This window comes from Apus apus, chromosome 10, assembly GCF_020740795.1.
Source record: "Apus apus isolate bApuApu2 chromosome 10, bApuApu2.pri.cur, whole genome shotgun sequence".
NCBI lineage: Eukaryota > Metazoa > Chordata > Aves > Apodiformes > Apodidae > Apus > Apus apus.
The window spans coordinates 3,829,187-3,842,915 of record NC_067291.1 but is presented as its reverse complement, the minus strand read 5'-3'; the positions used below and the strand labels follow the sequence as shown (position 1 = coordinate 3,842,915).

Below are 13,729 nucleotides of genomic sequence, written 5' to 3'. Positions count from 1 at the left end.
GAGCCATTTACATGTGAATACTGATTTGTAAAAGTATATTTGTTATTCAAGTATTTTCTAGCAACTCTGAAATATTACACCATATAAACACATTACAATTTTTGTATCTTTATCAGCCAATTGTTATTATCTTCCACCATGTATGACTGAAGATTTGTGACATGGTACAAGCTCAGATACCAAAAAATATTTTAAGGAAACAGCAAGTCCATATTTTTTTTGCATGAATAATCAGTGTGGCTGAGACTGCTGGACCTCTGGGATGTATCAGGGAGGCTGTGCACTAGCTAAACAGAAATTAAAAAATATATATACACACTAATCCTACAGTTTAAAGCTAATATATGAATTAAACCTTCTGTCTATTCACTATCTGACCTGCAAGTAGCCTGGTGACTGCCAGAAAGGATTTGTGAATGTAAATGAATTCTAATATTTATAGGAAAACAACTGAGAGCCATATAAAATGCAGAAGTACCAAGGTCACCTTTCAGATAGGTAAACAAACAAGCTGACTGTGGAATGTGCTGGCTGCATGACCCAAGTAACTTCAAGGGATATTCCATACATGTGCCCTGAGAAGCAGGAACTAAAACAGTCATTTAACTTCTCCTTGAAACCAATTCAGATTTAGCTTACAAAACAGAATCTTGATTATATGTCAGTTCCTGCAAAACATCATTTTACTCTAATGATGAGAGAGGGTAATTCAGCTCTTGCTGGAGGCACTTCTGAGGACAGGAATCATCCCAGATTCCACAGCTATGATGCCATCACATTCTGCTAACAACAGGAATACATCATTCCTCCCCTCACCCATTATTTTTTCACTTTCTACAACATGTTTGTGGCTCTGATCTTCTTTTGGGTAAAAGCTGGTGCTGAATCCATACGGGCTGAAGTCAGAGAGCTTGGCATCTCTGTCAAACTTCCCCTTACGCCAACGACAGATTCAACCAAAGCACAGAACTTCTGAATTTCAAGTGAACCACGATGGATGATACAGACAGTGATTCTTTCAAGAAGTTAGAGAAATCAGCTTCCTGTAGCTTGCCTCACCACAACTTGGGGAGGAGAGCCTTCTGTTGTATTATCCATTTTCCACAATAAACATGTGACTTTAAGCTCTCCGACAGAAAAGACTTCAGACACAGTGGAAATCTTTTTAAATTAGTCATACCTCCCCCCGCAACATTTCAGAGCATGGACACTTGTGCCTTTTCCATTGGAGAAAAAGGAACATCAGCAAACTACCACATGAATCAGAGAAACAAGATATCCTCCAAAGAATGCCTCTACAAACTGACGCGGAGGGAGTGGTGCATCAGGATGAGGACAAAATAAGCTTCATAACAATCCTGACGCTTCTAAAACTGATTATGATGCACCAAAATGGAAGCATGTGGAGGGTGTAATCAGTAGGGTACATCACTACAGAACCATTGCCCAGGCATGCAGGAATGGAAAGTGAAAACTCAGCTGGAACTGAAATTGGTAAGTGATGTGAAAAGCCACAAGAAGGACTTCTACAGGTACACTGGCAGCCAAAAGGAGAACCAAAGATATCATGGGCAACTTACTGATGTAGGGCATGAAAAGGGCTGATGTACTCTGTGCCTTTTTCACCTTGGTCTTTACTGGCAAGATCAGGCTTCCTGGGTTTATGTGCACAGTGGCAGGTGAGAAGTTTTACCTACAACAGCACCAGCAGATCAAAGTAGGGACCACTTACGCAAACTGGACACATACAGAAATGTCAGTGGGCCCAGAGGGCTTCAGAGTGTCCACTGAGAGACCAGGTCAAAGTCATCATAAGTCTGCTCTCAGTCATCTTTGAAACAGCATGGCAAATGTCACACCTGTCTTCCAAAAGGGGAAGAAGAGAGTATTCAAATAACTTAAGGCCAATCAGACTCATCTCAGCCCGTGGAAAGGCTGTAGAACACACTCTCCTAGAAATTGTTTTCAGCTATACCATGGTGACTGAGACCAGCCTGAATGGACAGACTTGACTTGGCCTTGGTAAATCCAACCCTTCCCTGATGAGGCTCTGAGATGGGAAGAGCAGTGGCATGTCATTTACTTAACCTTTAATAAGGTCTTTCACACGGTCTCCCCCAGCATCCGAAGGTTTGGACCAGATGGAGTAGCAGGTGGATAAAAATTTGACAGGATGATTAGTCTTCAGGAACAGTGGTCAACATTTCCAAGTCTAGCTAACAGTCAGCTACAAGCAACATTCTTCAGGGTTTAGTCCTGAGAATGATACTGATCAATGACTGCTTTACTGTCTTGGGCAACAGAATGCACCCTCACCAGCTTCAAAGATGACACCAAACGTGGGGAATTGGCCACCATGCCAAAAGGCACTTTGCCAGAGCGACCTCAGCAAACTGGAAGAATGGGGTGACATAAACCTGAAAGCTCAACAAGGGTGAACGTGAGTCTTGCACTCATGGTAGGATAACCCCATGCCACAGCACAGACTGGATGCCAGCTGGCTCAGCAGAAAAATCCCTGTGGCTCATCATGGACACTTTGAATTCAAGTCAGTAGTAGGTTCTGGTGGAGATAAAAGATAACTACATCCTGGGCTGCAGGAGCAAGATGATTGCCCCCTACTCATGAGGGTGCTCCTTAAGCAGCATGCAGCTTTAGAAGCCTCAGGGCAAGAGGCAGATCCTGAAAAACTGAAGCAAGCCCAGAAGAGAGACTCCCAGAGAGGGACTCCCAGGTGGTCAAGGCCTTGAAGCATACCATGTATGAGGAGCCCATAAAGGAGCTCCATCTGCAGAGAAGAATGAACTGAACTGAAGTCTGCCACAGCCTGAAAAGGGGTGCTCTAAAATTTAAGACAGATTCTTCTCAGAGACACACAGCAGAAGAACAAGAAGCAACGGGCATGAGCTGCAGCAAAGAAAGATTCTTGCTAGATAATGAAAAATAATTTCACAATGCAGGTGACTCAGCTTAAGAAGGAGAACTGAGAGGTGGTGGAATCACCATCTTTGGAGGTTTTCAGAACTCAGCTGAACAAAGTCAGGAGTCCTCCTATGAGCAGAAAGCTGGACTAGCTGTCACCCAGGGGTCTTTTCCAACACATTTTGCAGTTCCATCAGTATAAAACCAGAACAAATGACTTCTCTTTTAACTTTACACTGCTTTTAAGCCAATACTTGCTGCCAACAGTAAGGCTACTCTAGATTTACACATTAATTAGAAAAAAACAAAATCTGGCCTGGTTCCACAGGAATGAGCTTCTATAGATTGGTGGAAAAGAATGGGGGAAAAATTTCAGAACAATCTCCAGTCTTCATCAGACAAATTTATTCCTGAGGTTGCAGAACCAAGTACAAAGTGAGAAAGGCAGTTCCTCACAACTTGAAAACATCAGAATCTCCTTTTCTCTTGATACACAAAGCAGACCCACCACAACTAGACACTGAGCTTCATTCTCCCTAAAGTTTTCTGGGGGATGTTTTTGACATTCAGCCCTCACTTTCCTCAGTTTCTGCATAGCTGGGTGATGTTTCCAAGTCAAACACTGCTTCTCATTTAAATGGGTAACAAGTAGCGCCACAGATTCCCCTGTGCGGCTGACTTAAACTGTAAGCTCCTGATTCTTCAACTTAGAAACATTATCTAAACACAAATAAAGGAACTGCGTAATTAAAATGGATGGGGTGTGTTTTGTACTGGCAGGAAAATTATGATGGAACAGCTGGAATGGCTTCTACCTTCTTTTGTTCACCTCACCTTTCTTCCAGAGGCTGTGGTCACCTCTGCAGGAGTGGCTGAATGCATATGCATTCCTCCCTGAGCACTGTCACTTACTGCCCAGCATATCACTGGTTGCAGCCAGCAGCAACCTCTGGGAGAGAAGAAGGTTAGAGAGCTGACAGCAGAAACCAGCTTCCCAGATAAATCCTTAGAAAAACAGGTCAGAGCCTTCACAAGCACAAAAGCAAGTACCCTGCAGAATCACAGCCTCAGTAATAACCTAGGTGTACAATGTGTGAGTCCAAATGTGCAATAAAATACCCTGAGTACTTGAAAACAGAACTTAGTTTTCACATTTATCCATCCAAATTTACTTTCTACTTGCTGAAAAATAAAAAGCAAGTGGTTAGCATTTCAATTATTGGAAAGAAACCTACTGTGTAATAAAGAATTGCATTAAAAAATAAATATATATAGATACATGCATATATTTATACATATATAAAGCCTGCATGTGAGAGTCCTATAAGATCTGCTATTTCTTCAAAATCCAGTTGCAGTCATTGCTCCAGTTGTCTCATAGAACAAATATTCCCTGTTTAAATGAGCAAATGGGAAACAGGGAGCTCCCTCAAGGCTGCAAATCTTTCAAAGAGCCTCAAAAAGTTCTGCTAGTAAACCTCCTTGAAGCCACATGGTAGCACAGGTAGGTTAATTTCCCAATTGGTTTAAAATTACAGGAGTAAGCATATACTAGAAGGCAACACAGAACTGACCAAGCTACAGATACTCCTTTACAGGCTCCAGTTATTCCACAGATGCCAAAACCTCAGTAGCTGAGAGCTGCTGGAGTAGACTATGATGCCAAAGGCAACACAAGAATTGGTATGATTTTCCATGGAATCAGGCTATTTTTCACTTTTATCTAGTAATAGTCTCAAATACAGACAAAAACTGGGAAAAACTATTTAATTCATGCAAGTTTACACAAAGTTCCTGATTTTTTTCAGTTGCCCTGATGCCCTTCAGTTTAATTTTATTTTTGGCTGCCTCTGCTTATCCCAGCCCTGAAAAATGTTCAGTTGTACCTTGCTAAAAGAGACACAAAAGTTAAATTTTAGAAGTTCTAAAAAGAGCTAAAATTTCACATGTTTACCTGTTGGCTCTGTGCTTTCATCTTGGGTCTTCTCCAAAGGAGGCAGCGAATCTCTGCAGACAGTCTGTGCATCTGTAGAGGTCCTAAAATAAAACAGACCTATTAAAAAGGTTATCCAGGAGTGCTGGCAGATCTACAGCAATCAGCTTTCAATATATCCAAAGGGAAACATAAAAACTCAGCCTGCAAGCAGTTAGAAATACAAACAGGAGAAAACAGAAAGCTCAGATGAACAAAGAACTTTCTTCCTCTCTGTTGCAAACTCCAGTGCAATCAGGCTAACAGGGAAATGCCTTCTCTCTAAGGACATTGTTATTTCATACAGTGGGCTGCTGGTTTCAGCATCATGGCATATACCAGATGGAGACACTAATTTTGAATCTTGACAGAGAGGCCATGAACCATGCATGTATAAAGAATGAATTATCAATCTTAACATTGATCATATTGTCAATGTACAAATATCATGATACCTTGTACATTGTCACTGTTGATACCTGGTGAAGCTCTGAGGTTAGGGGGTTTTCTTGTTGCTGTTTGGGTTTTTTAAGGCTATGAGAAGATTTAGCTCCTATTAATAAAGTTTCTCAGAAAGCTGACAAAAGCAAGAAACTATCATTATCATGTGGATGAAATTAGCCTTTCTTGGCTTAAATTCATCAGATGAAGCTTCAAGCACAGATAATACAAACTCAGAAAGTCTGCAAGGCAGCAGACTGCAAAAGATGACATCAGCAAAAATCTAAATAATAACAAAGCATATAGAAATTACTGCATAAGAATGCACTACAGATTATTAATAAATAGCAACAAGCAGGTTTTTTCATTTAGCTTACTTCATTTAATAGACTAGGGGGTGGGACTCAGCAGCCTTCAGAGACCAAGAGCAAGCCAGGATTACCTTAATTCCCTCTCAACAGGTACAAGAGAAGAGTCCTGAGTGAAGCTCAGGAAGTCTTTCCCCTCTACAACGTAATACATTAACTCAAAACATAGAAAATGAAGAGCCCAAACAATGCCCTTTCCAGCTTTCAAATAAATAAAAAACCCTTCAAAAGGAATTTTTTACACCACAGTATCAGGAAGCAAAACGTAGGACCAAACATTACGTCAGACATAATTCCGTATCTCATATTAACAAGTAATTTTGTGGGGACTCCTAGAATTTATTATTGTTATTTACAATGAAAACCTACTTTAAGAAAGCCTTAATTAAACGGGATTGACAGTGACAACAGTTCATCTCCTCCCTTGGTGTGCACATCTGTGTGTCTTGGAGCTGAGGCACAGGGTGCAGCTGAAGGAAAATGAGGAGTCATCCCTAACCTCACCTTCCAGGCTGCTTCCTCTCTTGGCAATGGCATAATGGAACAAAACAAGAAAGGGCTTGTCTGATAAGCACAGAGTTAGGCTCTGAAAATTGTCACCTGCCTTGGTGCAGGTGGATGTTGATGGAAACCTAAGTAATTTAAATACAGAGGAAGACTGTTCTGCATTTTTAATGTGATTGACATATGGGAAAATGGTGACTTAATGAAGTGATTGCAAAGACAGAAGAATGGACCAAGAAGACATATTTGGGAATAAAACCAAAACATCTGAAATAATTTAAAACGTTTGTCTCCCATTCAAAAGACTAAATAGCTCCTGAATCTTCCTATTTAAATAAAAAAAACCTGTATTTGATGTTTAGAAATCTAGTGCAATCTTTTCCTTTAAACATCTTTTGAATTTTTACTTTACAGAACAAATAAAACAAAGTCCCAGTCACAAGAAAACTTGCTGTTGCCAAAAATGTACAGCAAAAAAGCCCTCAGAAAACAAATGTGATTAGTAATATATCAGAAGGCTGTGAGGCTGCCTAAAAACTTTTAATACTCATCATTAATGACTTTTCCCAGATGAAAATCTCTGTAGTTTGCTTTATTTTCATCTGTTATAGGATACTGGTTCAGTTTATAGTATGATCCCTCAACAGAAAAATAACCAACTAGTCTGAACTTCTGGACTTGCTCTGGTAATGGTTTGACACACAAATATTGTATGAGAAAATCTATGCATCAAACATCTTCAGGAGCATTGAAGTTACTAATGCTGCATGCAGGGGAGTTGCTACTTGCCTCACTGGACCAAGCAGTCAATGTGAGAGTAGGGCTTTTTTGCCCTAAAAGTACAACTACAAAATTTTCTCACCCATTGACAATTTATGTGTATACTCAGAACCATCCCTTCTGAGGGAAAGAGTATGTTTCTAATATGTTATGTGCAGCTTTTGTTAGGAGTTAGTCCTTTAAAAATGAAAATAAAGCTGTAAAAATACAGCTGTCAGTTTAAAAGGGGATTTTCTACATCTAGTTTTTGCATTTAACAAAATCAAACAAACAAACAAAAAGGTTTATGATGCCAAAGGTGATACATAAAACCCTCTAATAACGTCCACAAAGCACACACACAGGATGTGACAATAGAGGTCCCTTAGCAAGGCATTTAGGACAACCTGAGTTCATGTTACACGATGCTGACCAGCTAGAACTAAAAACATACCTCTGTGTAACTCCATTAGCAGGAGCATTGTTTGAATGACAGTACTTCTTTACATAATTTGGGGTTTAATTTTAAGGTACCATTCCCTAAAACAAGATCTCACCTACTGCCTGAATTCGATGCACACACTTTCCCCCTTCCCCTGAGGCAGAGGCACAGAATGCTCCAGCTGCCTGGCTTACCCAGAGGTCTGGGGCAAATCCTAACCTACCTGCAGCTCCCACCACTGCTCTGTGCCAGTTAAGATACTCTGTCACACTGAAGCTCTTCTCACACATCAGGCCAACCTCAAAAGCAGTAATTTGAAAATTCTGTATCTTTGATTAACAAAGGGAAAGTTTCCCTTCTCTAGAAAGTTTTATCTTTGCAAACCAGAGGAAGTAATGCATGCGTGACTGATCTTATGATGGTAAAATAATGACTGAGGTAACTGACAGCCCGTACTACTGCTGCTGCTGATTCACCAAAAGCAAAGCAACCCTGCTGAAATCGCTGGCATAGCAATTACATTTTTTAACTAAGTGTATCTGATGGAATGCAATTAATATAGCATCGTTTCTTACAACAGAAATTAATGTTAAGACCTAAATCTCTCCACTTCTACCACTATGAAATAGCAGTGCTCTTTTGTTGAATATTATACATTAGACAAACTGTTTCTTTTGTTCCCATGACACCAAGTGTCTGATTAATGGCACTACTTACTGTGTTACTGATTTCCATAATGTTTTAGATTCAAGGGACTTTGGGAATGGCTTTCTCTTCCACAGGGTCTGCATTTCCTTCTCTGGTAGCTGGATTTTCTACTTACATTTCATATCCTAGGTCAAATGCAGTCAGATATGTGTTGTCCTCTAAATTACCTTCTCATAGTAAAAATCTTGTGCAGATACTAAGAATATAACTTAAAAGAATCTATAAATTCAGCATTTAATATTATTATGAACTGATGATTACTACAGAGATCCAAAATGTTTTAAAGGAATTCTCACTTTAACAGGCCTCCCCATAATGTCCTGTATAACTAAGTTAGAATCTGTTATCTCAAATTTAAAAACTATGAACTTTATGCTGTGGGGTGCAATATATCTTGGCCTTAATTCTGCAGTGTGATTTCCAAGATCACAAATTGCACCAATGGAATATGAACACTGTTATGCAGCACACATATTATCATAGCAAGTCAGAGTACTTTAAGTCTAGACATGACATTCATAACTGCTCACAAAAAAATATTTAAACTTTTACGTGCAATTAAAACAGTCAGTAGTTCAGGCTATGACATCATCCAGTGTCTTAGCTCCCAGCCCTATGCTGTCTGTATTCACACCTCCTCCTCCCTTTCCTGGTATTTCCAACAGAGAGGCTCCTCCCAGTACATAGCTTTTCTACTCTCACCTTGTTCCTGGTACCATATGTGATGGTTCATCATATAGAGAAAATATTTTTATTCATTTTCTTCTCATTTAAAGCACGGGAGGTGTTCACTGTTGAAGAGCCTGCATTCATATATTACCAGAGAAGCTGAGACTAATGTGATTCCTAACTTCAGAAGAACAACATGTCCAAGCTGCAAAGCTAAGGCTATGGTAAAACATGTTACTGCAGTTCCTGCCTGCTTAACTTCCAAAGCTTTTTTTATAAGCTATTGCAGGATTTTTGTGGTGGGTTTTTTTCTTCCTTCAAAATAAATGATCCTGCAGAATGTCTACAACAAAGAACACAGCTAATAATTGAGGGAATGATCAGATCCTGTGTCTGCTGAGTGCATACAATTTCTCTGTCACTTACACACTTTTTCCAAAAAGCAATCCATTCAGCTCCTCCTGGGAATGCTCTCATAGCAGTGTTTCCAGACTCACTGGCTCTCAGGAAGGCTCAGCTGCATTTTGCCCACACTGTGATGATCCAAAGCAGTGCAGCTCCTTCATCTGCTCCACTGTTCCTCTGAGCATATCATTTACAAGCTCACCCACCAGGCAACTTTCAAGTGGCAGTAAGCATGTTGCTTCATATTTCTTACAACAGTCTCCACCTCATAATTAAACTCCTTTCTGCACTTGCCTTGCCCAAATAAATATTTCGTATTATGCAGGTGTTTATCTTGGGAAGCAAGGTGTGCAAACCCCCGTTTGTGCTGCTTTCACAAGCACTCTTGATGAATTTGCTTTCCTAACGATTATATACGAATCTTGTTTCCTACACAAAAATGAGGCTGAACTGGCAGACGTGTTTTTCCAAGGCAGAACATCTTCATACATTGTTTTAATCTTTCACTGCTTGCTTCTCCTGAAGACAATGTGGTGAATTTCATCTTTAAACTCTTACAGCTTGGTTGATTATTTAAGTAATCCGTAATAATGCAAATAAACCCAAAAATCCTTCTTTCAATCAGTGTGTATTTTTCACTGCTTTATTCTTTGTAACAAATGTCCTAAATATTTATCTCTGATCTAACAATGGGAAATTATTGTTTCCCCCTAAGCTCTTGTTCCATGTTCTCCAGGACAACACAACTTTATACATTCCACCAGCCTTAATTTACATTAGAACTGCTTTTGATAGTATGTCTTGGGTCTACATCTGCACATTCCAAAGTACTTTTCATTGGGTGTTAGGCATTTTCAACAGCTCACTGGGGCATTTGAATTCAAGATGGAATCAATAAGTAATCATCTGACAATTCTTTTGGCAGCAAAAATATGGCTTAAATTACCTATGGATACCTCTGAAAACTTTAATGATCCTGGCACTTTGCCCAGAAACTTCAGAAACTAAATATCTTCATCTGGATCCCATACATCAGTAATCCTTTCCTGATTCCCAACCCATCTTGAAAGTGCTGAGTCCAGTAATTTAAAACAGGCCTTTGGGGAGAGGTTGTAGGAGAGAGCACAAGACAATAAATTTAGAGTCACAAGTCTGTGCTAGAGCTCTAGACAAAGACAATAAACTCACTCTGACTTAAATCAACATAGCTTTGCTTGCTGAGCAGCTAAGTAGAAATCTTTGGCCAGTACATAAATAGCCAAGTAGCAAATACTATCTCTCCAGATTCTGAGGAGATGTGATCTCTTACCTAAGACATTTTGAAGATGTTTTCTACAGCACAAGAAAAAAACAAACACCACAGTAAGGACACACAACATTAGTTCTTTAAACCCTAAAGTTATATGACATTTAAAATTCTTCCTATATTAAGGAGAAAAGTAGAGAGTCACGAGAGGCTCACAGTCCTTTACAGGGACACGGCAGGTTATTATGTCTGGTCTTTTTATTTACTAGTTACTCCTCTATACAAATTAGGGCAATATTATAATACATTCCTTATTAGTGCTATTTAAAATCTCCCTTTGTCCTCGAAGAACAGGTTAGATTTATGTTTTAATTGGTTTTCATGCCCACAGGAGATTTAAAAAGGGGGCCACAAATCAGCCCAGGTATGTTCCTACTCTTGCAAAACAGGTCAGCTGATTCAACAACCATTTTGCTTCCCACAGTGCACAAGAAACCAGTGTCTCTCAAATTACTCCTACAACTTCTTCCCACATAAAGGTATATTTAAAAGCAACACATATGCTTAATAAAGAATGAAGAATTGAAGATAAAGTTAAGAGCTGAGACCTCTGTCACTGTATAACACAGATATTACACACCTTCTAGCAAAACCTGTCTCTTTACTTGCAAAAAATAAATCTGATTTTTTTTTTCTTCTATTATGACTAAATATCCTAAAAAAATCAGGCCATCTATTTTAGTGAGCAGACCAGTTTTACAGATAGCTGAGAAAGATGTGGGTGAAAGGGAAGGAACAATGCATCCAGCCTTTTTTTATTCCCCAAAAAAAGGCACTATTCAGCAGTTGGAGTGTACTACAACCCTTCACTGACCTTGGTACAGATTTTCTGGCTCTGTTCTCCCCCACACAGCAAAAACCCAGACCTGAACCTGAAATCCTCCAGCCGCTGCCTCTGCATGGCTATTTGCAGAGACTGCAGCAAAGTTAGGTCACACAGAACTCATTCTTTCATCTCTTCCTCAGTTTTTAGGTCACACTGATTCAATTTCAGCCTTATGAAAGGTCTTTTTTTTTTTCCCCCTCTTTCCATTTGGCCAGAATTTCATTTTCTTTGTCTAGTTCTTTCTATCTAGAATCCTACTCCCAGCATACATAAAGAGTATATAAAGTTAGATACCTAACTTCAAACCACACCAGGTAGACAACATGCACTGACTTCTTCAAAAAACTAGGACTTTGAATGCATCAAACATTTGGAGCTCTAGTCCCTGTGATATTCTTTCAACACAAATTCAGAAAGAAACCATATCCTAAACATCTATTATATTCAAACAAAATACAGGAAAATTAGATTTCCTACTTGCAGTGGTTGCAAATCATGATGTTTTAAAATTCTCTTTAGATTTTTTTTTTTTAATAAAAAAGATGGAAACTATTTCTTTTTTTTTTCTTAAACATTGCACAAACAGAAGCATGCATAGACTAAAATAGAGGCATTATAACTAATTTAGCAAAATCCTAACTTTAATGGCTCAGTGAGTACATACATCCTGTACCAATCACAAGTTACACAGTGTTTTGTGATATTCAGACAGATTAAAAACATAAATATAATTCTAGTATTAACTGCATTAGGACTCCAGAAGTAACAACAAATTCAAAAGCTTAAAAAAATTTCTTAAGCTTTTTTCTTTTCCAAAAATATTAAATCTACAAATTGCTTATCCAAGATTACAAAGCCCAGAACAGATGAAACTACTATGATAAACATGATCTCAACCAACCTGAAAGGATCAAGCAAATCTTGCAAGTGACATAACACACAAGTTGTTACCTAAACAAATGTGAAGTTAAATTTAGCTTAACAGAAAAGTATCTACCTGATACAATAGTTCAGTCTCTGGGAATGGATAATTAGGTAAGGTGCCATTCCAGTGACAGAGTTACAGGAAAAAACATTATGTTTTACCCTTTAATTCTACCTAAGACAGAAAGAAGCCAGAAGCCAGTAGTGTTACCTTACATGTGAAAAGGTAATGTAAACCCTAAAACAAGGTCTTCTTAAATTCCTGTCTCTAAGATATGGGTTATCTGGTTAAGTTCTTTTGTCTTTGATAGCAAGAAGATGCTCAACCACAAAACTCAATCATCATCTAAGGATTATTCCCCCAAATTCAGAAGGGGAGACCTAATTCCTTAGCTGCACCCAGGGTATTTTTGAAAGCCCTTTCAAAGTAGCTTATATGCCTTGCAATGCAGGCAGAGCTATCAGCACTGAGCTGCTAGAGTTTCCGCTGCTGCTCTAAACCATCAAAGACACATGAAGAGATGGCACAGGAACATTGACTTTTTCTTCTACTTGAACATCTGAACTTTGCTATTTTCTGGTATTTGAGAATGCCTGTAATCTCACCACATGGTTGAAAAGCCATTAATCATTTAGTATACTGAAGCATTAGAGTCTAGCAGTTCAGCAGTATTTTCAGCTAGCATTCCATATTTTTGCTAAGCTGTGAGCAGCTGAGCCACGAGAGCTAAACATACCTCTTGTCAGAGCTGCTACAGATGAACTTCTGCTGAGCCCACTTCTGGGCTAAGAGCCTCTGTGCCATAAAACCAACACTCTTCAACTAGATATATGCAAATAGGATGCAAGCCACATAGTGCACACTGAATGATGTGCCTAGGTTTCATGTCAAACTAGGAATTAGTACAGAATAAATCAATCTAGAATCATCATGACAATCTCCTCTCATTCTAGCCTCAAAAGACACACCTTTATCCTGCATTAGATAGCAGACACCACCAGGCAGACAAGGCTCTTGTGCATCTGTGTGGCACTAGAAGACAAACTTTTGAAAAAAAATCAGTAAACCACTTTGTTAAAGTAAATACTCAAGCTACTTTACCCATTTTCATGGCTGTCTGAAATAATCATTGCATTTTCATCTTGTAATTTTTTCGGAAGAGTCTCTCCACTGTTGGACATGCTGCCAAGCCCTCTAAAGCTGGTCACAAATATGCTAAGGAACTGTGCAGGTCAGGGATAAATAAAGCTACTTGGACAACTGAAGAAACCAACAGTAACTGATTATTTGTTAAAAAAAAAACCACCCAACACGTAATACAAGAGGAGGAGACTACTGCTACAAAAGCTATTTCTTTCTGATTTTAACATGCTTGAAATGTCCCAGTGCCTCTGAGCTGCTTACTGTTAAACTTTCCTTTTAATTCAGTTTTCTTTAATTATCCATGAGAAGAATTTTAATGAGTCTACAGTGCTTTAAGAT

The 13,729-nt window shown here is 39.0% G+C and overlaps 1 protein-coding gene across 4 annotated transcripts in view; it reads right to left on the bottom strand.

Moving 5' to 3' along the window:
- The window catches only part of ACSBG1 (acyl-CoA synthetase bubblegum family member 1), a 33,596-nt gene extending 20,076 nt beyond the window's left edge, over positions 1 to 13,520 (bottom strand). For 3 of the 4 annotated variants that reach the window (XM_051628692.1, XM_051628693.1, XM_051628694.1), the window contains exons 1-2: positions 13,349 to 13,520; positions 4,877 to 4,959 (exon numbers count right to left, since the gene is read on the bottom strand). In XM_051628692.1, the coding sequence (XP_051484652.1) occupies positions 4,877 to 4,959; positions 13,349 to 13,428 (163 nt within the window). In that variant the 5' untranslated portion in view covers positions 13,429 to 13,520. The remainder of the gene's footprint in view (positions 1 to 4,876; positions 4,960 to 13,348) is intronic. The other variant, XM_051628695.1, reaches the window with a different exon arrangement.
- Between the last annotated feature and the right edge of the window lie 209 nt (positions 13,521 to 13,729).